The sequence below is a fragment of the Canis lupus genome, chromosome 11, assembly GCF_003254725.2.
Source record: "Canis lupus dingo isolate Sandy chromosome 11, ASM325472v2, whole genome shotgun sequence".
In the NCBI taxonomy this organism is placed as follows: Eukaryota; Metazoa; Chordata; class Mammalia; order Carnivora; family Canidae; genus Canis; species Canis lupus.
In genome coordinates, this window is record NC_064253.1 from 20,384,372 (window position 1) to 20,410,248 (window position 25,877).

The following is a 25,877-nucleotide window of genomic DNA, read 5'->3' on the forward strand; positions in this document are numbered from 1 at the left end:
TGTTAACCACAAGTGTCCTTGACACACAATACGAATGACAGTCAATGTTTTTAAAACAAACACATAAATCTGAACCTCTGTGATAAACTCTCAGTTTACAAAGCACTTTCACATGTTTAATTTTGTTCAATCTTCAAGGCAACTGGAGTCAAGCCCCCCAGCTCTGTCCCTGACCCTGGCAAAGACACCAATTAAAGCCTCGCCTGGACTCCCAAAGAGTGTCTCTGCCTGAAAGGTCCCTTATAACTCAACAGGTGGACAGGGCGGCAGCACCCCATCTCCTAGAAGGCTCCTGTCCACCCCCCGAGGCCACCCCACAACTGGACCATGACACATACCCACACAGAGGATGTTAAAGCTGAAGCCCTGTGTGACTGACTTGCTGACAAGCTGATCCGGGAGGCTGTCGAAGCCCACATGACCACCAAGGGAGAGGTTCCGAGGCTCTGGCTCTGCATTCTGCCAAGAAAGAAATGGAGCAAGGCAGTGAGCTCACTGGGGAAGAGGGGCCGCGTGGGGAGAGGCCCAACCCCAGTGATGTCCGCCTCCCAACTTGTCTGAATTCTCAGCAAATCTCAGGACACAGTGTGAGTGCACCAAAGTTCCAACTCCAGGAAGAGGTTCCACAGAGGAAGCCCAGTGTACCTCAGGGCCTGTTTCCAGCCCAGAAAAGGGCTTTCACCCGTGCCTCTTTTCTACCTGGGCTGGCAAGCAATGCCTGGGCCTGGGACATCTCCAGGCACAGATGGCCCAGGGAACCATCTACCCTACTTGCTACCTTGGAGGCTACACCTGTTCTCCTGCCCAAGAAGAGGCCCCAGATGGTCCCCGGATCTTAAATTAAGATTTCAAGAGGCCAAGACTGGATAGTGTGTATGTTTTGGCAGCTCTCTCCCAGACCTCAAAGACACTCCTACTGAAGCAAGATTCAAACAGAGGCAGGTCTGGCCTGACCCCTTCACATCTATTCTCCATCAGAGGGCCCTCCCCCATTGGGCCAGGCTCATAGTTCCCCACATGCACCCCTTGCTCCTGAGGCACCCAACCGTAGAGTACACAAATGGGCCCTGCTAACAGGGCCAGTGCTCCCTCACACCTACCAACTGGGTCTCAGGGCTAATCTCTGAGGCATTGTGATTGAGGCCTCACTCTCCTGCCTTGGTGGTGTTCTATAGGGACTCCCAGGCTCTGGCTCATGCCACCCTCCCACACCCACCCCAACCCTGGTTGTTTGGACAGAGGATTCTAGATGAGAAAATGGAGGCCTGGCCTCAGGAGAGAGGCAGGCAGCAGGTCCCGAGTGAGCTGGGACTAGTGGAGCTGGCCCACAGCGCTATAAAAAGAAACCACCAAGACCCGAAGGAGAGGGTCAAAGTCAGACTCCACTTTGTGCAGATGATTTCTCTGCTTCCCTGGGAATGGGGATAAAATGCTGTCCTCCAAGGGAAGGTTCCCAGGCTCAGCCTTTCCAGCTTTGGCCGTCGTGAGGGCAGGCCTCTGACAACTCCATGTTGGGCAGAAACACATCCCCTCTATTCTTGAGGCCCTCTGCCTTAACTGCCCACTAGAAAGGACAAGGCCAGGGAAGGGCCAAGGGTGTGAGTCCCATCCTTCTGTCCTCCCCACAGCTCCAGAGGGGAGGACAAAGGCCTAGATGAAGGCAGCCCTAGGAGCTACAGAGCAGGACAGTGTCAGCCCTCATGCCAATGTGGATACCAGACAGTAGGCCCTGGCTGCCTGCCCTCCTACAGAGGCATCTGCTCAGCACCTGAGCCCTCTCTGACTTCTTAGTAGCCACAGGCTGTTGCCTCAGCCAGAACCCCTCCAACCATTCTTTCCTCTCAACCAGAGCCCCCAGACACACATACTTGACCTTAACCTCCTTGACCAATAATGCCTGTCTCTCTCCCCTCACCCCACACCCTGGCTCAGCCACTGCAGCATTTCATTGATGATGACGGCCAGGTTCATGTGCTGGCAGCTAAGGCTCCACGTGGACCCCCTGGGCAGTTGTGCTACCCCCTCAAACAAGTCAGGATTACCCCAAAACCTGCTCTCTGATAACCCTCTCTCTACGGAGCCTCAGAGCCTCGGTTCCTACAGTTGACCCTTTCCCCATATCCCCTAGCCCCAGGGGATCCTGTTACAACCTCCCCACTCAAGCCTAGGCTCCCCCCTGGGCTGCAAACATAGCCAGACAAAGAGGCCCCAAAGGCAGCTTCCTCTCACTGGGACCTACATCAAAAACAGTAAAGAAAGCATAGGATGTGCTGGGTCAAGTCCAAACCCACAGTGTGGCATTCTAGGCCCTTCATAGTCTGAGGCCTTCCTTACAGAGTCAGCCAGTTTACCTCTGAATTCATTCTTCCGACTGGTCCCTCTGTCTGGGCTCCACAGCTCATTCTCCCTTTTCCCTGGCACCTGCTCTGACCTGGCTCTACTATTATATTCCACACCCCTCCCTTGGCTGTGTCCCCATTTCCCTGCACTATTCGTTACCCTTATTTTATGCATCCTGGTTTTCCAACTCTTCTAGAAGTTCCTTGAGGCTGACTGCAGGCTGGGGGAGGTCAGGCTTTCCGCTCTTCCCACCCTCCCACCAGTATGCCCAACGTGCCACACAACGCTGCCATTTATAAACCACTGAACGCTGTCTTCAACCGCTATGGCACCCAGGGGCATCTGCCCACCTCACACAGAGCTGCATTATGTAGTCTCGGCTCCACCTGCTCATCGCAGCTTAAGGATCAAATGGAGGACAGAACAGTTAGTCTAGAGCATGTTTCTTCTCAGGCGAGACTGCAAATCTCCAAAATATAAGGCGTGCTGTGCTTGCAGAGAAGGCTATGTGTTTATTCATCCTCTTCTTCCAAGGGTGACACAATCAGGATGCAATCCAACATCCTGTAGCCTGCCGCCAAAACCCACCCAGTCAGCTGCGTCTGGAAACCACACACGCGCGCGCACACTCAGCTGCAGAGTACTTGCACAGAAATAGAGGCCATCCTGTTTCTGATTTTCCCCACTTTCTCACAGTTCCAGGCTCCAAAGGCCAAGCGCAGCAATGGGGTGCAGGTAGTAGCAGGGGGCTTCTCACAAAAGTCTACCTGTCCTGGCTCAGCTAGCCCTGGCTGCCTTCACCCACACAACTCAGCTCTCTCTCTCTGGAAAAGGGTGTGGAGTATAGGGAGGAGCTTGTTCCCAGACTCTTGCCCAGGCTGCACTCTGTCACTCCAGGGACCATAGACCTGGAGCAATCAATGTCTGCTCAGGAGCCTCTGGGACCATGGGAGTGTCGATCTCTGGGGTGTGCGTACACATACATGCACACACACAGAAGAATGGCTACTGGTCCTGATGAGGCCAGACTGTTGTTCCCTGGTCTTGGGAGACTGATCTGACTTCCTGGTCTACTGTGGTGTGACTGTCACTAAGGCCAACCTCTCTGATCCTATGTTTGGCATCAACAACATGTGATCCTGGGTATACTGCTCACTCCAAGGTCCCTGAACCGGGTGTCTCTGCTGACCCAGCCTAGGAGGAGCTAGCAGTCCCCAAAGTATCACTGGCATGTCTCGTTAACACAACTCAGAAAGAAACTTTAGATCTCCCAAAGATCTACCTGGTGACTCTGAAAATGCCCTGCAATTTGCAGGTAAGACCTCAACTACAACTCGAAGGGTAGGTCCTGAGAGCCCTGGGCCAATCAGCATGATCCCATGACTATCTCAGGTATAGGCAAGTGACCCAGGCTCAACCCATATGACCATATGACCATTGTACAACCAAGGAGCTAGCATAACATTGAAGCCCACTCAAGGACGGCAGTGCCAAGAAAATCACAGAAGAGAGAAAGCCAGTTTCTGCTCTATTTCTGGGCTTTTCCCTTTACCCCTGGCCATATTCCCCTCCTTTACTGCTTCAGCTAGTTGAGTGGGCCTATCCAGTACTCGCAACTGAGAACATCCTGACTGCTAGGGTTTGCAAAGTAAAAATCTAAACACAGAGGAACAGGGAGAAAGCAAAGAAAGTAAGGACAGGGAAGGTGAAAGTATGCCAAGGAAACTGTCTCAGTATTTACAACCAAAGGAAGGAATAATGTCAAATGATGCCCCAACACCTCACTGAGGACCACTTGGTGTGAACTAAGCCAAGTGGTTTACAGGCTCCAACACAGTCCTTCCCCACCCTGTGTGGCAGACACCATTATCCCCATTTTATAGGCCAGTAAACTGAGGTGAACAGATGCTACATAACAAATTGGGGCAGAGCCAGGATTTGAGAGTAACCAAGCGCTTGCCCCAAACCACTGTGCTGTACCGTCTGCCCTGTCCGTACTTACAAGGCTCCTGACTCCTTCATTCAGTCACCCAGCACCCATGCACTGGGCCCATCTGCTGCATGAGCCAGGCACTGGGAGGGCTGCCAAGAAAAAAAATGAGAACACCAGATCCTAGACCTTGGGGGCTCCATCTAATGCAGCTTAAATTCAAAGGGCTAGAGAAGCCAAGCAGGTAATGTCAATGGGCAAAGAAGAAAAAGTAGAGTAATGACAAGGATAACCATACATAACGGTTACCAAGAGCTTACCACATGCAGCTCTGAGCGTCATTTTGTCCGTGCATCAGCCCTGTGAGGTAGGCTCACCACCTCCATCAAACAGATGAGACAACTGAGGCTCCGAAAGATTAAGTAATTTGCCCATGACCACACCGCTCAGGAGGGTAAAGCCAGGATCTGAATGGAGACAAGATGCCTGCAAAAGCCATACTTCCAAGCACATCACTCCACGGCCTGCTGGCTGAGACCTGCTGACTTGGCTGAGTGCAGGGTCCCGCAGGGAGAGGTGGGAATGGCTGAGCCTGTGCTCGGGCTGCAGCGGCCGTGGTACTGCAACTCCAGCCAACTGTGGGAATAGAGGCCTAGGGCGTCCAAATCTTACAATTTTTCAGGAGAATCCACAGATCCTGATTTTTACATGCAACTTCTCATTTTTAAAGGTTGGCAACCAGTACAAATCAAGAAGACCATGGGGCCCAACACAAGCTATGTAGAGGTTGTACCTGGTACATGGCCTGACAGTCTGCAACATGGCATCTGGGAGGAGAGTGAGCTGGAAGGACAACACACCCAAGTCTTCACTCTTGGGGCATGGAGACTCGCAAGCAAGAGCTCCCCACTAAGAGTCTTCAGCTACATAACTCAGCTCAGACCCTGGGGAGGAGCGGGCCCACTTCTTGCCCCATGTGTACCCCCAGGTCCTGGGTGCTGGCTCAGGAGGGTCTAACTGTGTTCTCAAAGCTCCAGAACAGAGTTGGAAGCTTTGAGTTCTACAGGGGAAACTCCACAGGGCCATTATCCCCTCTCTAATCACTAACAAGCTTTTGGCTCCTGAGCCAGGCCCCAGGCTTCTGTGTCATCATTTCTTTGGCACATCAAAGACAACAACCAAAATAACAACTGCTCAGGCCCACCGAGTTCCTCCATGCCTGGCTATCCAGTACAAAGTAGAGAATGGCATTTTGTTTTGCAGCCCAGTGGATAACTAGGACGTCATTTTTCCTGACCAGGAAATGCTCTGTCTGAGCTCTCTGGAGCAGCCCTAACTGTCAGCCAAAAGGAGCTGCTCCTTTCACCAGGAAGAGAGGTGGGTTTTGGGAAGGAACCATGTCTGATGGCACGCCTACACAAGAATAGGATTTTATCCTGAAGAAATTAGAAATCTGCTGAATGTCTGAACCTACAGAGCCAAAGAAGGTATGGGTAAATAAAGAACCCTGAGGTCAAACTCCCAAAGTAGGTTGGTCGTTGGGATGGAAGCAGAAACGGTACCCTACTGTACAGGTACTTGGCTCCCAAATCCCGGACAAAGAGTAAATCCCCACCCTTAGGCCTTCCAAAGAGTTCTCTGGGGCTTCAGTCTTCAGATACCCTTTTCCCCCAGGCTCCCAGGCCTAGAATCCACTGGCCTGAGCACCTGCCAGGCAAAGAGGAAGCCCACTCCCCAAGAGAGACCCAGCCCTATTATTCCCAGCCCTAGGGAAGCCCTATTAATGTTGAGCATGAACTCAGGAGTCTTCGCTCTACTGGGGGCCTTCTCCACCCATGTTCCTGGCACAAACTACCCTACCCCCAGCTCTAGCTACTCTAAGCAGCCTGGGCCTTAAATAGCCAGAGCAGAGGCCGCTGGCCAGAACCCGTGGTCATAGCACAACTGTCCTTGAGTCTGAGAGGAATCCTAGGAATTTTCCCAGGAAAGGCTTAGGCTCACATCCCAGGATTCCACAGCAAGCCTCTAAGCCCAGGTCAAAGGTTACGGGAAATAACCAAGGGGATGGGGGGGGGGGGGAATGTGGCTCTCCTAGGCCAGGAGGAAAGGACAGAGGCAGGATTCACCTATCCACGGTCAAGATGACAACTGTGAACAAAAGTGTCTCTCTCCTAATGCAGCAACAAAAACAACAACAACAAAAACAAAACAAAACAAAAACCTGGGGAGAAGACAGGAACAACCTACATGGTGGCAACAATGGAAACATGGTAGCTAGGTCCCAGGAGGAGGCCAGCATCACTCTTAAAAGGCCAGTCATCAAAAAAAAAAAAAAAGAAAAAAAAAGAAAAGGCCAGTCATCGCCTCCTCCTTCCTGGAAAATAAAGGGACTTTAGGAGCAAAACTACCCCCAGGAGCCTAAGGCCACCCCATGCCCTGACCCCTATACTCCATTCTCTCTGAGTCCCTGGCTCACTAGCAGGCACTTTCCTCCCATTCTGTGCACATAGAAAGCCAGGGCTGCCACTTAGCAATATAGGATAGCTTGTTTCACACTTCTCATATCAAAATAAAGGTTTCTAAGAAGCTAAATACACTTATTGGTTTCTGGGCCAAATCAGCTTGCCCCAAGTCTAGAACGCAACACCTTCTTGGGCTTTGTTGTGCTGAGAAGGAGTGGTCCATTCCACCATGGAGCACATGGGAAAGGTACTCTGGACCTCAGAAGGTACTGGAAACCCATGTATTCACACCTTCCCACTTGGCTCAGGGACTCCAGTGACAGCCCCCACTGCTTTGTAGCAGGAAAAGCCATAAGTGGTCTGGACATCACTGATAGGAAGCAGACTGTGTTCCACAGTGAATGAGATCCTATCCTTGGAAGGGAGAATGTGAGCAATGAAGGTGACCGCCCCCTTCTCCAATCCCAGGATAATGCTGGTGCTGGGAAGGGGCGGAAAAATACAAGGATACCAACATGGGCCAGTGGAAGCTCAGGGCTGCAGTACGATCATTCTGCTGCCTGCCTCATTCACCCCAGTGCCATGCAATGTATCAGATTCAAACCCTGGAATTCACACCAAACCAGGTCTGGAAAGTGGACTTAGGTTCATGCCCAAAGCCTCTCTGGTACCCTGGGCTGCAGGTGGCCCAAGCCCAAGAGCCCCCACCTCCCCCCAAAGAGTAGCTGACACCTACAATCTAAAATGGGTCCTTATTCCCTCCTCCCCTGGCACTATCCCTCTAACATGGCTTCCAGGATAGGGACCAAGAACTGCCTGGAAGCCATGTGTTCTGAGAATACCTAATTTGCCTCAAGACCACCCAGGACAATTAAAGTACAGATACAACCAAGATGTTCCTTGCCCTGTCTTCCATCACCTCTTCCCAGTTATGGTTCCTCATATAAGTCCTGAAGATACAGACGGCTCCAGGAAAGAACACTCCGACTCTATCATGATGGCATGCTGCCCTTGGAAAACATCCCTTCCCCAGTTATATGTGTCTCCCTCCTGCCTGCACAGCTCCATGTCTGGTTGTCTAGCAAAGCTTGTACCTTTGGGGCCATGCCTGGGGACCCCAAGACCCATGCTGGCAACAAAGGCGCAGAAAGGTTAGAGAAGCTGCAGGGGACACAGAGGCCAGCCAGCCCTCAGGGCCTCTGCTCTGTCATCCTGCAGCTGCTTTCTTCTGGCAGCTGGACCCAAGCCACAGAGCCATTCACGGTAGTTAATGTCCCAAATACATACTTCCACCTAGCCCATCTTGGAGCCCAAAATTCAGAGGGCTTCACCATCTTTGTCATCTCAAGGGTTACTCAGGTGCTGGGGTTGGGTCTCAGACCTAAACTAACCAATGTCCAGCACCTGCAGCATCACCGGAGTGCAGGTTGCTGCCATCCACAACCCAGTGGCACAAAACATCCAGAGCCCTCCCTGCCACCCAAAGCTTTTGACAGAAGTCAGGCCTGGGTTCCCAGGCCTCATCCATTCTCCCATCTTGTTGACACTGTAATTGGGCTCCTTCTTGCCACCTTCTCTCTCCCTACCCTGGTCAGTCCCTTATTGTGTGTTCCCTTGGATCACCGGTCCCTTCCCACCAGCCTCCCTACTCTGACCCATTTCAAACAAGATCACAGGCAGACTTTCCTGAAGTTGGCTCCCAGAGCAAGGCATGATGCCCATGAGGGAGGTGGGGCAGAGCTACAGCCTTGCAGGTGGTGCTCACTTATGACCTCTCACCACCACCAGGCACTGAGAGCTTCACAGATGTCACTTGCTGAGCTCTCGTATCTCTCTCAGAATGGCTCAGCAAGGAGGTTCCTGGCCATTTTTCCAGGACAGGGAGATACCACTCCATGACAGAACCCTGTTGCACGAGAGAGTTGCCTCCCACACCCCTTCCCACCAGTTTTTGCTTTAGGGACAGAATAGGCACTCCTTGGATAGCCTGCTTCTTGGGGAAGTGTCAAGATTACAGGGGTGACAACGGAAGTGACAGATGGTGCTGGGTATAAAGCGGAGATGGTGGGGGGGTGACTGGCTGGGAGGAATGCCAGGCGTGAGGCTGCCATGCTGCACGTTTCTTCCCTCTCCCCCTCACAGCTCCACTTCTCCTGACTCTATAGCCTCCCTTGCCTTGGAGTTTGAACCCTGCCCCATCAGATTCTGACTGAAGGAACACAGGAGATGGCCCTAGGGGCAGGAAACCCTGGGACCCAGCAAGGAGGAGGAGCATGGCAAAAGCACACAGGAGTCTGGCTGCTCAAGGAAGACAAGAGGCAACAGAAACTCCCCGGAGGGCTTCCCAGACACGCACAGCCAGGAGACATCAACCCTAACCACCCCTCAGCTGACCTAGGGTTGAGCAGAGCCTAGCCACAAGATGTAAAGGCTACTGAGCCTGTAGATAGCATGCGGGGAATAGGAACCCAGTACATACTGACCTCGAGGTACAACTCCGTATGCTCATCTAAGCTCCAAGACGGGACAGTTCCCAGGCCAGCCGGTGCCCGGTTGACCACTAAACCAGCCTGAGGTGAGGGGTGGGGGGCGGGGTTCAATCAAATCATAGCCTCATGTCCAGCACTTAACACCAAAGTCAACCCTGAGGCAGGAGAGACACCAAAGCATATCTCTAAACATGTCCTTAACTGTAATTAACCTTCCACAAACTCTTTGAAGAATATTAGTTCCATTTTATAGCAAGATAGAAAAAAATTATTTTCCCAGGATGACAAGCCGGGAGAGGAGAATGGAGCCTAGACTCCTAAATTCAGGCCAAACCCCACCCCTGGTCTCCACCCAAATCAACCCTATGCAAGTCCTCCCAGGAGGCTGACGGCTCAGAGTGCAGAGGGTGTGGAAGGCGTTCATTCAGCCAGCTTAACCTGGCAGTAACCAAGGCCCCTGAGCTCAGGCTGTACAGCCATACCTGAGTCAATCCCCTCTCTGTGCCTTGACCTACCAAGGACATAATACCTGAAATCCTCACAGAAATGCCAACACGGGGAATCTGAGGGAATCTTTGCACCCCACCTCCCAGGCAGTGCTATCAGGCTTCTCAGCTCAGGGACTGAGGACAATCTCTGGGCATACAGTGAACGGAGCCCGAGGGAGGGGACCGTGTAATGGAGCAAACTCATTTTCTGCTGCCTTCTTACAAAGAGGGTCAGTTTCCACATCCACTCAGGCACTAGGTATCATGTGTCATTTATGGAATCCTTACCATGTGCCAGACACTGCTCTAAGTACCTCACCAGGATTCTCTTACTGAATCCACCCCATAACCCTAGGAGGAAGGTAATATTTTCATGCCATTATATAGATAAGAACACTGAGGGGTTAACTAATGTGCTCAAGGTCACATGGCCAATGAGTAGTAGTCTAGGATTCATATCAGGCAATCTGATTCCGGTTACCCTACATACTGCTCCCACCAGCAAGACCAACTGTTAGAGCAACCTCTGGCCACAGACAAGACTCAGACATAACTTTCTGGTCAGCTGGGCACAAAAAATGTACACAGACATGCATGCACAGATGCGCAAACATTCACAGATCTCTTGGCCTTCAGCTAATCAGCATGTCTCTTAGGATTCAGGGACTACCCTCCTTGGGTACATAAATTCCAATTTATAGTGCGGGGGTGAGGTAAGCCTCTGATTCACCCAACCTCTGATTCCGCTCCTCCCCGTATTTAAACTTACTTGACTGACACAGAGCCCCCTCCTCGATGGGAATAAAACACCTCAGTCTAGAAATTATGAAACCAACAGCTTCTGCTTCATTTATGCATATTTGCAAAGTAGACCAACAAATGTATTTTCAGATTAAAGGGAAAATGTACGTGCATAAATTCAGATGATAGTATTTATAGCATTAATTACATAAGTCCTACCTCCCTTATTTAGACTCAGAACCAATTCCTTATCAGTCACATATTCAACATTTCACAGGCCGCTCCCCCCCCCCCCCGCCCCCCACCAACGGCCCGGGCCCTCCCTCCCCCTTCTCGCAGACCAGGGCCTCACATGCTGGCAAGAGGACACAGCTTCCTTCACTGTCACAGCCCAGCCTCCCAGACACACCCAGATCCAGCCTTAGACACCCGGGGACAGGCGGACACGATCCCCCAAAGGCTCCCCCCATCCCCAGGTGAATTATAAACATCTTTAGGAAGTTGCCTGTTGGTGGGGCTCAGCCCCACAGAGACCCCTGAGGGGACCACCCCAGCCGGTAGCCCTGCAGAAGGCACGTCCAGACTGGGGCCCAAACAAACATCCACTTGGCTGAATGCAGAATCGCTCCTCGTTCCTGGGGGAGCGGCTGCCCCAGACGGGACCACTGAAGCCCAGGATCCGGGCGCTCAGGTGGGGGGTGGGGGGTGGGGGGTGGGGGGTGGGGGTGGGGAGGGGAGACAAGTGGAGGGAGAAGGCAAAGCAGGCCCCAGGGCTCCAGGAGCCAAGTCTGCAACTACCCTGGGCTCCCCTGAAGGACTCCCTCGGAGCCTTTGGGCTTCATCCTCGCAGGCGGTGCCCATCCGAGAGCACCTGCGCGGCTGGCTCCCCGGGAGCCGCGGGGGTCGGAGGATCCCGCACTGCCCCGCGTCCCGCTCCTGGGGCCCCCGCCTGCCCTCGCACCTGGCTGGAACCAGGTAGGTGTCTACTGGCTCCTTGCGGCGAAGGGGTCCGCGTCCCGCGCGCCCAAGGGGGCGCCCCCCGACGCCCCGGGGCGCCAGGCCGGCGCTGCGCAGAGCCCGAGGCGCTCTGGGGGCCCCAGGCCGGCCCGGCGTCGAGGCCCGGCCGCGCGGAGCTGACAGCCCGCCTGGCGCCCCCGGGCAGCTGCAGGGCGGCCCCCTCCCCGCGCCGCCCGCGCCGCCCGCGCCGCCCGCGCCGCGGCCCAGCGGGGCCCTCACCGGGAAGCGTTCCAGGTCAGTGGCCGCCATGGCGAGCTCCGCGCCGCGCGGGCGGGCCGGGGCGAGCACCCGGGCCGCGAGGGGACCAGCCGGCTGCGGGACGCGCTCCGCCCGGGCGGCTGCGGCTGAATGGATCCAATATGGCCACTTCCTGGAAACTCCCCTCGGCGGCGGCGGCGGCGGCGGCGGCGGCGGCGGCGGCGGGAGAAGTCGCGGAGCCGCCCCCGCCCCCGCCCGCGGGACCGGCCTCCCCGCCCGGCCCCGCCACGAGCGCAGCCCGAGCCGCGCTGGGACGGCCGGGGGTCTCCGCGGCGAGGCGGGAGGTGCGGGCTGCGGGGGCTGCTGGGACTTGTAGTCCGCGCGCGGGGTCGGGGGGGCAGTGGCTGGGCGCCACCGGCCGGTGCGGGGTCTCTGCGAGGCTGCAGCCGGCGCGGGGGGCCGGGGCCGGGGCTGGGGCTGGGGCTGGGGCTGGGCCCCGCGAGCTAGGAAGCCAGGTTCGCGGCGAGGACAGTGGGGTGCTGCGGGCGCCCAGGGGTGTCCCCGCCACCGAGCTGCCTGCACCCCGTCGGGGCCGGCCAATGCCCTGGGACCACCGGCCCACTCGCTGCCGCGCGGGGCCGGGAGAGGCCGCCGGAGCCCGTCTGCCGGGGCCGGGGGCCGGGGGCCGGGGGCCCCACCTGGTGCTCCGATCCGAGCCTGGGCGGGACCCCGGGCGGGACCTGCGAGTCCGGCCGGGCGGCCTTCCCGGGAAGAGACCAGCCTTCCATTCCTGCGGGTTGAGTCCTTGCGCAACGAATGCGCAGGATGCTCATTTCACCTCGACCGTCGAGGCGCAGGATTGCAAGTTTCATCACCCTGCTTGCCCCAGGGACTGGAGGCGACGTCGCAGTGGAATCTGGGCCCCGTGCAAAGAGAACCACACGTCTCAGGGCACGCACATTCTCTCTGCTAACCTTGCTACTCAAAATGTTCATAAATCTCAGAGAAACAACACTTCAAAGCAAGCCGATGGCTTCAGTGAGCTCTGGTCCTTTTCACTGACCAGCCTTACAAAATCTAGCTCCAAATCCTCCAAAACTCTTTTTTTTCTTTCCCTTCTTTCTGCCTTTCTGCTCTCTCTTTGGGAATATGGCAAGATTTGCCTCCTGCTCCTCCATTGGCCTCCTCTCCGGTCATTCCGCCTTCCATACTTCCCCCACATCACCCCCAATATCTTCTGAGAAACAACGTGGCCTGTTCTTCCTACTCAGAAACTTGTGCTGGGAGGAGGTGCCCAAAGACCATATCTGGATTTGGCACACCTGGATTTAAGATGAGCCCCCTTCCTGACCCTTCCACTGGCTTGCAGGCAGGTAGGTAAATTTCTTACCCTAAAATGGCTTTCTCTTCCTCTCCCACCCAATTTGTAGCTTGTCACTAAACTAAACTGACTCCAGTGGTCCTTTCCTACTCAATGTGTTCCCTTTGTTCCCCTCTACTGTGGTGGTTTTCACATGCTACATAGTAGTTATCCACAAGCGATAGAGCAGTGGGGAAATGAGTTGTACCAATGGCAAATCTCCTGGGTTGGAATCCTGCTTCTAATCCCTTGCTAAGTTTTTAACCTTACACAATTAAGTGTTCGTCTTCTTCCTCATCCTAAAAACAAGAATTAGAGTACCTATGTCATAGGATTAAATGAGACAAAATAAGTAAGGAGCTTTAAACTATATTTGAAATAAAATGCTTAGTAAAATCTCTCTCTAGGCCATAAAGGCTTTGGGGCACATGGCTGGATCAGTTTGTGGAGCACACAGCAGACTCCTGATCTCCAGGTTGTGTGTCTGAGCCTCACATTGCAGGTAGAGATGACTTGGAAATAAAATCTTAAAAAAAAAAAAAAAAAGACTATAAAGGCCTTAATGTCAGAGTAGAGAGAGACAGGCAGACAGACAGACACACACACACACACACACACAAACAGACTACACACACACACAGATCAATGTTGAATTGACCATCCTAGACCATATCTATTCTTTCCTTTTTTTCCCTCCATAACTAGTAAGAAATCTGTCACAAATGCCATTTTCTGCATCACAACTCTCTGAAACCTGCCCTAAATTATCTTTTTTTTTAAAGATTATTTATTTATTTATTTGAGAGAGAATGAGCAGTGAGGCGGGGGAGAGAGAGAAAAAAAAAAAGAAGACTCCCTGCTGAGCAGAGACACCTCCCATGGGGGGCTGGACCCCAGGACCCTGGGATCATGACCTGAGTTGAAGGCAGCTGCTTAACCAATTGAGCCACCTAGGCACCCCCTAAGTTATCTTAAAAATGATCCTTTTTTCCCTAGTCGGACATGTTTCAAAATGTCTACTTGTAGTAATCCCAGCTGATGGCTATGAGAAGGAACAACCCAAATTACAGCTGACTTCCTTCTCTTGAGATATGTTCACTTCACTAGAGGAATTTACACCTACTCCCCAAACCCCAAATTTCTTTTTCTTTCTTCTTCCTCTTCCCCTTTCCCTTCTTCATCTTCTTCCTTTTTCTCTCTTCTTCTTCTCCTCCACCTCTATCTCCACCCTCTCCACTTCCTTCATCTCCCCTCCAATGCTACTACTGGCCAAAACTATGGGAGGAGTAAGAGTTACCTGTGGGCACACAAAGGTGAATGCCACAATCATTTCTTACATGAAGCAGAGGGTTACTTCTTATGGCAGCATTCTCATGTGTTCCTTAAACACCCAGGAGAAGTTCATAGATGTTACACACACACACACACGCACACACACACACACACACACAACACACAACACACACAATGGTCCCACAGTTAGAAATAAAATAACTGTATGAATGCTGAGTTCCACACGAGAAAAAAAAAAGATTTCTGTAGAAGTTCTGAGATATTTTTATAAGCTAATATGCATTGCCACTATCTGAGAGGTAAAAAGGAATGGATATGCAGCTCTCTGCTTAGTTGACCACCCCTCTGCCCCCACCCCATATACACATCTGGCACCTCAATGAACTTGAACATGACAGACTTCACTGTTGCTTGTCATTTACATTTGTTATAGTTCCTTTTGTCATACTAAAGAGTAAAATGTTGGTGTTGTATAGTTTACCTATTGTTTCCTTTCTGATATCTACGATAAAACATCTTTTTAAAAAGTCCTTCCCTCTCTCACATTCATAAAGATATTCCCTTTGCATTTTCTTACAAAGCGTTTTTTTTTTAAAGATTTTATTTATTTATTCATGATAGTCACAGAGAGAGAGAGAGAGAGAGGCAGAGACACAGGCAGAGAGAGAAGCGGGCTCCATGCAGGGAGCCTGATGTGGGATTCGATCCCGGGTCTCCAGGATCGCACCCTGGGCCAAAGGCAGGCGCCAAACCGCTGCGCCACCCAGGGATCCCTTACAAAGCGTTTTTAAAATTGTTGTCACGTTTAGGTCCAAGGACGATTTGTTTGTGCATGTGCCAAGCCAGGTGTTTAGTCTTTCCCCACTGATGTACAATGCAAATAGTTATCAGAGTCTAGATTTCTCTATGCATACGTGTAGGTCTGTGGGTCAGTTAGGCTTCGGTTCCAATGCTTCCACAAGACAGAAGTTTCTTTCTTCCTCATGTTATCCACAAAGGCAGTCTAGGTGATGTGACACACTATACACACCTTCTGTGTCCCTTTGCTTTCAAAGTCTTGATCTCTTGGTCTCATATAGTGATATCCACATTCCAGACAGCAGGAAAGAATGAAGGTGATAAAGAGAAAATGATCAAGTACTCAACAATGACCCACAAGCTGCCATATGGTACCTCTGCCTACATCCTATCGGCCGGAACCCCAGCTAGGAAATGGGGTCTGCATCCTGGCCATCATGTATATGCTAAAAATTCCATAAAATGTTTAGAGTAGATGCTGGGAAATAGCAGCCCTCTCTGCTGAGTCTGTTTTTGGACTATTCTATTGCAGTGAGCTGTCTGAGAAAATTTTGTTTCTAATACTTAAAATTGTTTATTCGTAGATGTATCGGAAGATTAAATATTAAAAAGTAACATGCAAGAAAATAACCAGCTGTATACGACCTTTCAGAATCGACCACAGAAATGACTATTACATCACATCATTCCAGAAAGCTTTTTGTGCATAGTTAAAGAAAGGAAGAGAGATCACAGAGATACTTTACAAGAATTGGAGCAAAATGCAGATGCTATTTTATTTTATTTTATTTTATTATTGATTTATGATAGTCTTACAGAGAGAGAGAGAGAGAGGCAGAGACATAGGCAGAGGGAGAAGAAGCAGGCTCCATGCACCGGGAGCCCGACGTGGGATTCGATCTCGGGTCTCCAGGATCGCGCCCTGGGCCAAAGGCAGGCGCCAAACCACTGGCCACCCGGGGATCCCCAGATGCTATTTTAATTTGAAGTATGACGTTTAATTTTACTTGAAACTGAAGGAAGAGTTGACTTTCAAGTCATGTTTCTTGACCACAATTACCACCTTACTTGTTGAAAGGTACCTCTGAGAGTAAACAAAAATGGTGAAAAGCATTAAGATATTCAGTCATTTTTTTTAAATGATACATTTGAATTGTGTGTGTACGCACACGTGCATGATCCTTTCCACTTGCCAATCTCCCTTGCCCTGCCTCCTGACTTTTGTTACTTATTTAATATTGTTACATTGTCCAGGATTATAAGAAACATATTCTGTTCTGTAGAAATATAATTGCAGTTACTTGGTATACATTGTAGATTTAAATGCATTCCAAGCCTTTTATCAAGGATTCTCCATTGCAAGCTCTTCATTTCAATTCATCTCTTCATGGACTGAGTTTCATCGCTAAGCTGTTTTATCAAGAAGAGTTTTGGATGTTTAAGAATGCCTGCCTGTTGCCTGTACACTGGAACCAGATCTTGGCCAGGTATGATATTCTTGGGTCTCACCTTCTTTCCCATAGAGTCTGGTAGATGTTGCACTTTCTTCTCTGGAAAAGATCTGAAACAAGTCTGAATTTTCCCCCTTGTAGGTGACCTCTTTGTCCTACTTGTATGCCTAAAGAAGTCACTTTCCATCAGGTTTTGCAGTTCATTGATTTAACCAAGACATGTCTTAGTATTAAACATTCTGAATCCAGCCTTTCTGGAACATAATGGGTCTTTCAATCTGCAGTTTACATTTTTTCTGCATTAGGCATTCTCTTTTGGCTCTATTTTTTATTTTCCTTCTTCAGGGATACCAGTTAATCCTTATGTTGGATCATCTTTGTATGTATTCCATTTCTAGTAATTCTAATTTCTTTTTTTGTTTGTTTGTTTTAAGATTTTATTTATTTATTCCTGAGAAAGGCAGAGACATAGGCAGAGGGAAAAGCAGGCTCCCTGAGGGGAGCTTGATGTGGGACCCGATCCCAGGACTCTGGGATCATAACCTGAGCCAAGGCAGACGCTCAACCACGGAACCACCCAGGTGCTCTGTAATTCTACTTTCTTAAATCTCCTTACTTTGTTTAGCTGCCCCAGTTCAGGAATGTGAGTTTCTGTGTGGTTAGTTGTCTTTCTTGTTAGTTCTAAGTTATTTCTTAGTTCTATCATAATGCTGTTTTTGTCCTCATTTTGTTTCCTTGCTATCAAGTCTCGTTTTATCATCCTATCTTTGAGCCTTCGATTATTGAATTCGTGTTCTTATTAAGTTGTTTTCAATGTGAAACAATTGAAAGCAATTTCCTTTGGCAGGAGATAGGAGTAGGGGCGAGAGGGGGAGGAGGCTTTGTTTTTTGCCAACTATTTTCCCCTCTGTTTATCATTAATTATGTGCTGCCATGTGTTGGCATCCATTTCTTTTCATCTTGATTTGGTAACTCTGTCCAGACCTACATTATGCTTCTGTAACATGATGGCAGGAGAGAGGAGCTCATTGACTATCTCCCCGCTATTTGAGATCAGTCTATTTTTCCCTCTGACCTAAGTGAGAGGCAGGGTATTTGGATTTTGTACACTTTTTGGAAGTTGGAGGGGAGGAAGGGAGAGAGGAGAGCTCAACTGAAGCACAGTGCAGTCTTCATTGGAATTCCTGCATGTGCTCCTGTCCTGAGGTTCTGATTAATGTCCTGCGCAAGGCTCAGGTCACCTGATTGGGGATGGAGAGAAGGATACTAGATACCCTTTGCAAGGAAAGGGGAGAACCCAGGCTTTGCATCAATTTCCCAGTTGGAGTGTTGTTCTAAGCGTTTTCTTTCCATCAACTGAGTCAGCTCCATGGGTCATACTCCCTGCTTCCCCTATTTCTCCCCAGCACCCTTTTAAATATGGTTCATTCAGAAGAGGAAGAATATAAGGGCATGACTCACATCTGTTTCCTTTCAGATTCAGGAGCATTTGGGAGAATGTTCAGGATTTTGCCCATTTCTGGGCATTCGGGACAGGAGAGAAAGCAGAGATGTGTTGCGCCACTCCATAGCATTCCAAAACCTTCTGTATCTTTCTTTGGATGCCAAATTTGAAGTTGATTGTATTGGTTGCTGATAGGAAATTTCCCTTGTAGTTTTATTTACTTTCTTTTGTTAGAAATTAAGAAAGAGAAATGCCTTGGGGAAGCTTTAATCCACTATCTATATCTAGAAGTGTCCCTACACGTTTTTAAAATAGTGTTTGCTGGGGCACCTGGATGGCTCAGTTGGTTAAGCATCTGACTTGATTTCAACTTAGGCCCTGATCTCACGGTTGTGACATTGAACCCCACATTGGGCTCCATGCTCAGTGGGGAATGTGCTTGGGATTCTCTCTCTCCCTCCCCCTCTGCTCCCATCCCTTGCAAGCTCGCTCACTTGCTCGCTCGCTCTCATAAATAAATAAATCTTTAAAATAAAACAAAAAAAATAGTGTTAGCTATCACTGGCTTTCACATCTGACTTGTATCAATGGCTATGAAACAATGCAAAGCAAAGAGCAGATCCAAAAAACCTACTGGGTCCTAGGCACTGAACTCACAAGTCCTGAGATGTCCCAGGCAGGCAAAATCTCCCATTATGTAATACGTGACTCTTAAAAGCTAGATTTAGGAATTATAGTCAAGCACCAGTACTGCCAGGTTGAAGCCTAAACCAGGAGTCCCAGCCCGATGAAAAAGCCATTCTGGAGAGAAGGGACCACACTGAATCCTTTTTCCAGAAAGTTTGCACCAAAGCTGGGTGTAGGAGCTGTGTGGCACAAGGAGAGTAACCAGCAGAAAGTAGCCCTTCCCTACCCTCATGGGTTTCCAGTTGTCCTCTGCCTTAGGGTTCTACAGTGGGACTGGCATGCTGTGGACAGGACAAGAAGCACTTCAAAACTTAGGCCTCCCTGCCTTCCACCAGAACATGTGCCATGGACATCCTGTACACAAAGTACTACAGATGTCTTGGAAAGCCTTGGAGATGAGAATCTTTGCCTCCCCTAGGAACCCCCCCTAGAGCATGGGTCCCTGGGTCCACTGGGAGAGCCCCGAGACCATGGTTTGCAGGGACACATCCAGGTTTTATTTATTTATTTATTTATTTACATCCAGGTTTTAGAGGGCCTGAAGCCTATAGAATTTGGAAGGCTTTCTTCGAGAAAGGATACACAATTATAAGTACAAGATTAGGTATGGAAATAATTATGTAGAATGAGAAAAGAAAAAAAGAACAGAGCTTGGAAAAGACCCACATAATGTGTTCCAAGATGTCCAGGAAACCCTCAGTAAATGGGCCACAGAGACACCCACAAGTCCCCAGTCCCAGTTTGTCGGGACTCCCTGCCATCCAGAGCTGCCCACTAGGGAGGGTAGCCCACTCCAAACCTGGCTTGGAGGGTCGGAGGACAAGGGTTGACGCCAGCGTTACAAGGGGCCCCATGTGGCTTGCCGGAAGATCCTGCCCACAGCTTGGCCTCCACACCCCTTTCCTCACAGGCTCATGGAACCCCTGCCTCCCTGAGTTGGAAGCATCTCTGCTCTTCCAAGGTGCTTGTGACCAAAGAAGATTCTCTGGAAAAAAAAAATATGTCAATTGTTCAGTAACCAGAGAGCTATGGCCTAAGTGAAGGACTTCAAATGGTCACATGGTAGAGAGGCCAGGTGATGTGCAGCTGGCCAGCCAGCCTTTTCCAGCATGGCTTTCAGCCCTGAAGGCTGAACGGATGGGACACAAGCAGGTGAGTGGAAGCCCCACCTGGGGACACACTAGAGAGATGAGAAGTTAAAATGTTGTGCTTGTTGGGGAAAATGTGACCTTCAAAGATTCGAGAGAGGACACATGCTTCATGCTGGCCAAGGCATTTAAGGAAGTAAGCCATCAGGACAGGAGACAGCTAACTAGGGAGAAGCAAATCCACATGCAGAGTGATGGTTTTCTTTTGTTTCTTTTTTTAAAGAGATTTTATTTATTCATGAGAGACACACAGAGAGAGGCAGAGACACAGGCAGAGGGAGAAACGGGCTCCCTAGAGCCTAATGCGGGACTCGATCCCAGGACCTCAGGATCATACCCTGAGCCAAAGGCAGATGCTCTACCACTGAGCCACTCAAGAGTCCCCAGAGTGATGGCTTTCAACTCGGGCCCAGAAGAGCCATGAAGAAGGGTGGAGAGGAGAATGGGTCCAGTTGGAGGGGCTGTACCCCCTCCCCACAGACAGCTCCATTCCATCTGCCATATATGATGGGCTTTCACTTCAAGGAAGGGTTCCTCTGCAACTAAAAATAAGCCTGGAAACCACACCTCTGGTGAGAATCCATTCAGAGGGACAAACTGGATCTGGAAAGGGCTGCTGCTGAAAGGAATCCAGAGGAATCAGTGAGTCTGAGTCAAGATAGCTGAGAGGTAAGGTTTTACCTGCAACCAAGGGGTTGGCCAGGGAAAATAGAGGCAGGAGTTCAAGGAAACTGACAGAAATTACTCTAAGTTGAATTCAGAATAGAAATAAAAACAAATTAGCAATAAAGAACAGACACACACAAGAATGAGGCCATCTGACTGAAGAATGAAAATAGAACTAAGGATCTGGTTAATGTACAAAACCCAATCTAGGGACACCTGGGTGGCTCAGTGGTTGAGCATCTCCCTTTGGTTCAGCTCATGATCCTGGGGTCTTTGGATGAGTCTCGCATCGGGCTCCCCACAGGGAGCCTGCTTCTCCCCCTGCCTCTGTCTCTGCCTCTCATGAATAAATAAATAAAATCTAAAAAAAAAAAAAAACAATCTAGATGAACTGATGGACAAGAGGCCAAAGCCCCATAACTCAGCCGTTTGGTTCATATTACTGCTCTACTGAGTATTCCTTCATGCTCGCACAAAATAGAAGCTCTTAGGAAAGCAGACAAAGCTTTGAGGGGACACTCCTCCATTCCTTGGTGTGTGACAGAGCTTCTGCTACAGGATGGGGGGCCCATTGGTTCAGGACCTGCATGGGCAGGATGGTGGAGTAATCAGAATAATGATCTCCCCAAAGATATCCCTCTCCTAATCCTAGAACCTGTAAATATATTCCCCTACAAACCAAATGGGATTTTGCAAATGTGATTAAGTTAAGGATCTTGAGACAGAGAAATTATCTTGGATTATCCAGATGGGCCCAATGTAATCATGAGTCTTGCTAGAGGGAGTCAGGAATGTCAAAGAGAGATGTCACAATGGAAGCAGAGATCAGAATTAATGCAGCCACAAGGCAAGGAATTCAGACAGCTTCTAGAACAGGCAGGGAGATGTGCTCAACCCTACACCCTGCAAAAGGACCACACTCAGCCCTGCCAACAGAAATTTTAACCCAGAAAGACTGCGTTGGGCTCTAGAACCATATAACAGCAAATTTGCGTTGTGTAAAGCCACACTGTTGTAATTTTACAGCAGTAGGCCCACCACTTGTCAGGTGAGTAACCTCAGGTAATTTACCTTACATTCTGTGATTCCGTGTCTTCATGTGCAAAACAAGGATAATAATCATTTCCACCTTATGTGGTTAGTGTGAGGATTAAGTGTGAAATGCTTAGAACCATTTCTGACCTGGTAAACTCTCAATAAATGTAAGCTGCAGTTAATTTATTATTATTATTATTATTATTATTATTAAATGATCATCATCAGATTTGTTTTCACTATCCTGCTTCCATCTTCCCAACCCTAGATTTAGGAATGAAGCTTATCAGAAGACAAAGCATGATTTCAGAGTCACAGGTATTAAAGTTGGGCGCTGGTGCCTTTTATTCACCCATTCAATGGTTTGTTGAGTGTATATTATGTGCCACTCATTATTTCATTGCCAAAGACACATGGAGATCAGAAAGAGGACAAAGGATTTCTTCTGTACACTGCTTTTGCCTTTTGTCAGGGAAGAAAATCTTTCCCAGATGCCCCCTAAAAATTCCCCCTAGGGACTCACTGACCAGAGATTTGCCACATGACCACTCAGAAGTTCTAGGATTGCCAAAGGTGTATATTACACTATGTACAATAATGTGTATTGGCTGTACTACTGAGAATATTTAAGTCTGCTGTAGAAGACAAAAAAAATAAAAGACAGGCAAAATTCATAAAATGTGTTAAGTATAGACAGTAGTTGGTAACTTGCAAGACGTGCTAGACACAGAATAAATGAAACATATGGATGTTGAACATAGATTAAAAAGATACAAGAACACAAGAGTGTTACTTGTACACAAAAAGGGATGGAAAAACCAAGTTGTAAGGTTAGGACCATGCTAATTCCAGATTGACAGCTGTCATCCCCAGCTGGGAATGACCCCCACCCCCCACCCCCATGGTGGCCCTCATTATGATCCCATCCTGATCTCTTGAGTGCTCTTCTCTAGCTTTCCATAGGGTCATCCGCATGCTATGGTTGTAGCCAAGGGTACTTGCTCCCGTGTTTCTTTGATAGAGCATGTGTTGGCTCCTGGAAACTTCTGTTTGCCAAGCCCCTCGACTCTGGTTCTCATGACCATGCTCAGTGGGGAAGGATGATGGGAGGGAGGGAGGGAGGGACGGGTGGAGAATGTGAAGGCCAGGGAACACAAGATTCAGGCAGTGGGCTCCTTCCACCGTGCCTACACCTTACCCTAAGTGGGTTCCCCTGCTCCATCTTTCCCCTTGTTTTTCACTGCAAGCATTAATTTGAATCCTTAAACTGGGTGATTCAACGATCTTAAATTGGTCTCTAAGTCCTTCTGCTCACGACCTCTGAACAGCCTGCCTGATGGAGTACTTAGACACTGCATCACATCGAGATAATTTCCCACATGACAAACAATAATGATTTGTCCCTTAGGGCTTAGAAGCATTGCTATCTGAACAGAATTTGAGTCCTGACAGAAAGAAGGGGAGAATGGCTATTGGGGAGGTGCCTGAAGTCATGAGAGTTCAGAAAATGATGGTTGCCAGAAGGGCGGGGGGATAGGGGGATGGATGAAACATGGGTGAAGGGTAGTGGGAGCCTGTACAGGTACAGGCTCCCACTACCCAGTTATGAAATGAAGTCACAAGGACGAAAGGTACGGCACAGGGACTATAGCCTGAAGTATATTGAAATACCATCGTATAGTGACAGATGGTAGCTACACTTGTGGTGAGCACAGCATAATGCACAGAGTTGTCAGTTCACTATGTTATACGCCTGAAACTAATGGCTCGTTGTGTGTCAACTATACTTCACTTAAAAAATAAAATAAGTTTGTTCTTCTGACTCCAGGATAGACAAAGTCATTTGAGATAAGAGTCCATTTTTCTGACAACTTGCAGATACAGGATGATTAGAATTTGTTCTCATCTGTGAAGTCCCTTCTGGAGTGGAGAGGAAGGACTGGCTGGTTTCTTGTTGGGATGGTGCTGGCCCGTGCTAGTATGATTGTAGAAGGTTTGGGACTGAATGAGGTCACTTACTCTTTCGCAAAACAAAGATTTACTGAGCATGGCCTGTGTGCCGGGGGCATGAGGATAAGGCATGGTTACTGCCTGCCAGAGTTCAGAGTTCAACAGGATGGCCAACATAAACATTATTAATTATAACAATATATGGCTGAACTTGGCCACCCCTTTAAGAATCTGCCTGCAGCAAAGCAAAATGTGTAGGAAGTCTAATAAAAAGGCACAAGCAGCAGCATTATTAAGCCCAAACCTGAGCTACCTCATGCCAGCAGCCTGCTGTGGTCTGTCTGCCAACTTCCACCTTGTCCCCTGATACCCATCTCCCTTTCCTAGCCTGTGTGCATTCAGTTGGCCTCCAGAATCTTGGGGTTCTAGGTCTCAGCTAATGTCCTGTTCCTTCTCTGTGTGGCTCAGCAATCCTGAGGAAAGCCTGCTGGTGAATCCCTGATGTCCCACCCTGGGTCTCACCCTCCCAGTGAGTGCTCCACCCTGGCTGACACTGCCCCCGACCCCCACCCCAGCCCAGGCTTCCTACGGCGGCGGCTCATGGGACCCTTGCTGGGGACCCAGAGGAAGATATGAGGAGGAGAGAAAAGGAGAAGGCTTCCCTGGGGGTGACATTTGGGCTGAGGCTTACACACTAATTTGCTCTGGTCACAGAAGCTACAAACACAAAGAATGAGCCCACCCAAGGCAGAAACCCTCTCTAGGAAGGAAGCCAGGGCCTCGGGAGTGACATTAACTCTTCTAGGCCTCCACTGAGAGGATGACAGCAGGTCAACTCACTTACAAAAAACCCATCTGCTTTCTCTGCATGCTCCTGCACTGCCCAGAGTTGCATGAGAGAGAAAAAAATGTATCACAGCCATGCTGCTTGACAGCACTACCTCCTGATGTTTCCATGCTCAGCAGACCTCCCAGAGTCGCTTAGAAATTTGAAGCTTGCTCCCGGCCACTGCCCTGGCCCATTCCCCAGCCACAGCTCCAAACATTAGTCACTCTCCCCGCGCCTCCAGCCCTCCCACTTGACTTCTTTTTAACAAGAATAATCCACTCCTTCAATCAACAGACATTAACTGAGGGCCTACTGTGTGCTGGAGCCACAGGGATACAGCAGGAGTACTTCTTGCCCTCACAGCAGAGTCAGAGAAATCCAGACAGGTGAGAAGCAGACAGACTGTGTTACAACTGAAGCTGCTAGGTATGGGCCAGCTTCCAGAGCCCTGAGCCCTACCCACGCTCTCCACCCAGCCCAACACCCATATCTAGCGGTGCTGCCTGGACCACCAACCCTCGGGGCTCCAGGATGCCGCCTGGAAGAGCTCCTGGCTCTTCCTCGGGGTGTTCCCTGTTAGCAGGTCAGTTGTTCCTTCCTCTTCCCAGATCTTAAATCTCTCATTCCCCTCCTCCTTTCACCTTCTCATGGAGGCTCCTTGAAGACACCAAGTCTTGTCTTCCCTCCCTGCCCCTGCCCCATGGACCTTTCTGGTTTCCCTCCTTCCCTTTCCTATTCAACCTCTTGAAAGAGCAGTCTACTTGTCAACTCACGCATGTGTCTGTGTCTTTTGGCAGCCTATCCCTTGTCTCCACAAATCCAAGAAACTGGTCTTGTTGAGGCCACCAATGACCTCTTATTGGCCAAACCCAGTGGCTTCTACTCTTCCACACTGCACCAGAATTCTGTTGCTTTCTGTGTTATGGTGTACATATTCATTGAGCCAAAGATCCAAATACACCCAAAGGTTAGAAAAGGGAAAGACTGGGAGACCCCTGCCTCAACCTCCCACTCTACTCCCATGTGTGTCTTTCTAGATATTTGTCCGCTCATAAATAAAAGTAGAATTCATATACATTTAGAGTTTGGATTTAAAAGAAAGAAAACATGAAAAACTGTACATCTCATTGCACAATCTCCACCCCAGCACCTGATTTTCGGCAATGGGTCTTGTGGGGAATGCATTTAGCCACTGGCACTTCTGGATATCTCCATTGCATCTTGATTGTGAGTCTATCGGGGCTGTGTTTGAGTCCCTGGATTGATGATCTATTTCTGGTCCACAGAAATGTTTATCTTGTTTGAGTACACCTCCAACTTTTGAACTTTCTCCTTCTATACTCTGCATATCATTGCCTTGGGGCTTCCAAGCATGAACTTTCAATCCCAGTCTCTTGCTAGTGAGCGATTCTGTTGAAGCACAACTTAGATCCTGTCACTACCATGCTCCTAAATCTGCAATGGCTCCCACCTCCCTCACAGTAAAGCCCTGGTCTATATCAAGGCTGGCAAGGTGGTACATGATATAAGCCCCCATTACTTCTCTGACCC

General features: G+C 49.6%; 1 protein-coding gene and 1 long non-coding RNA gene across 13 annotated transcripts in view; one reads left to right on the plus strand and one right to left on the minus strand.

The window, feature by feature from the left end:
• The window catches only part of SEPTIN8 (septin 8), a 26,519-nt gene extending 14,053 nt beyond the window's left edge, over positions 1-12,466 (minus strand). For 7 of the 12 annotated variants that reach the window (XM_025433003.3, XM_025433002.3, XM_035696840.2 and 4 more), the window contains exons 1-2: positions 12,364-12,466; positions 339-459 (exon numbers count right to left, since the gene is read on the minus strand). In XM_025433003.3, the coding sequence (XP_025288788.2) occupies positions 339-459; positions 12,364-12,453 (211 nt within the window). In that variant the 5' untranslated portion in view covers positions 12,454-12,466. Of the gene's footprint in view, positions 1-338; positions 460-11,411; positions 11,536-11,686; positions 11,970-12,363 lie in introns of those variants that run through there. The other 5 variants (XM_035696841.2, XM_049116061.1, XM_025433004.3 and 2 more) reach the window with 5 other exon arrangements.
• The window catches only part of LOC112650254 (uncharacterized), a 16,922-nt gene continuing 2,221 nt past the window's right edge, over positions 11,177-25,877 (plus strand). The window contains exons 1-7 of the long non-coding RNA XR_007413961.1: positions 11,177-11,425; positions 12,823-13,038; positions 15,701-16,603; positions 19,609-21,560; positions 21,816-21,865; positions 23,966-24,026; positions 24,621-24,712. This is a non-coding gene — a long non-coding RNA (uncharacterized LOC112650254). The remainder of the gene's footprint in view (positions 11,426-12,822; positions 13,039-15,700; positions 16,604-19,608; positions 21,561-21,815; positions 21,866-23,965; positions 24,027-24,620; positions 24,713-25,877) is intronic.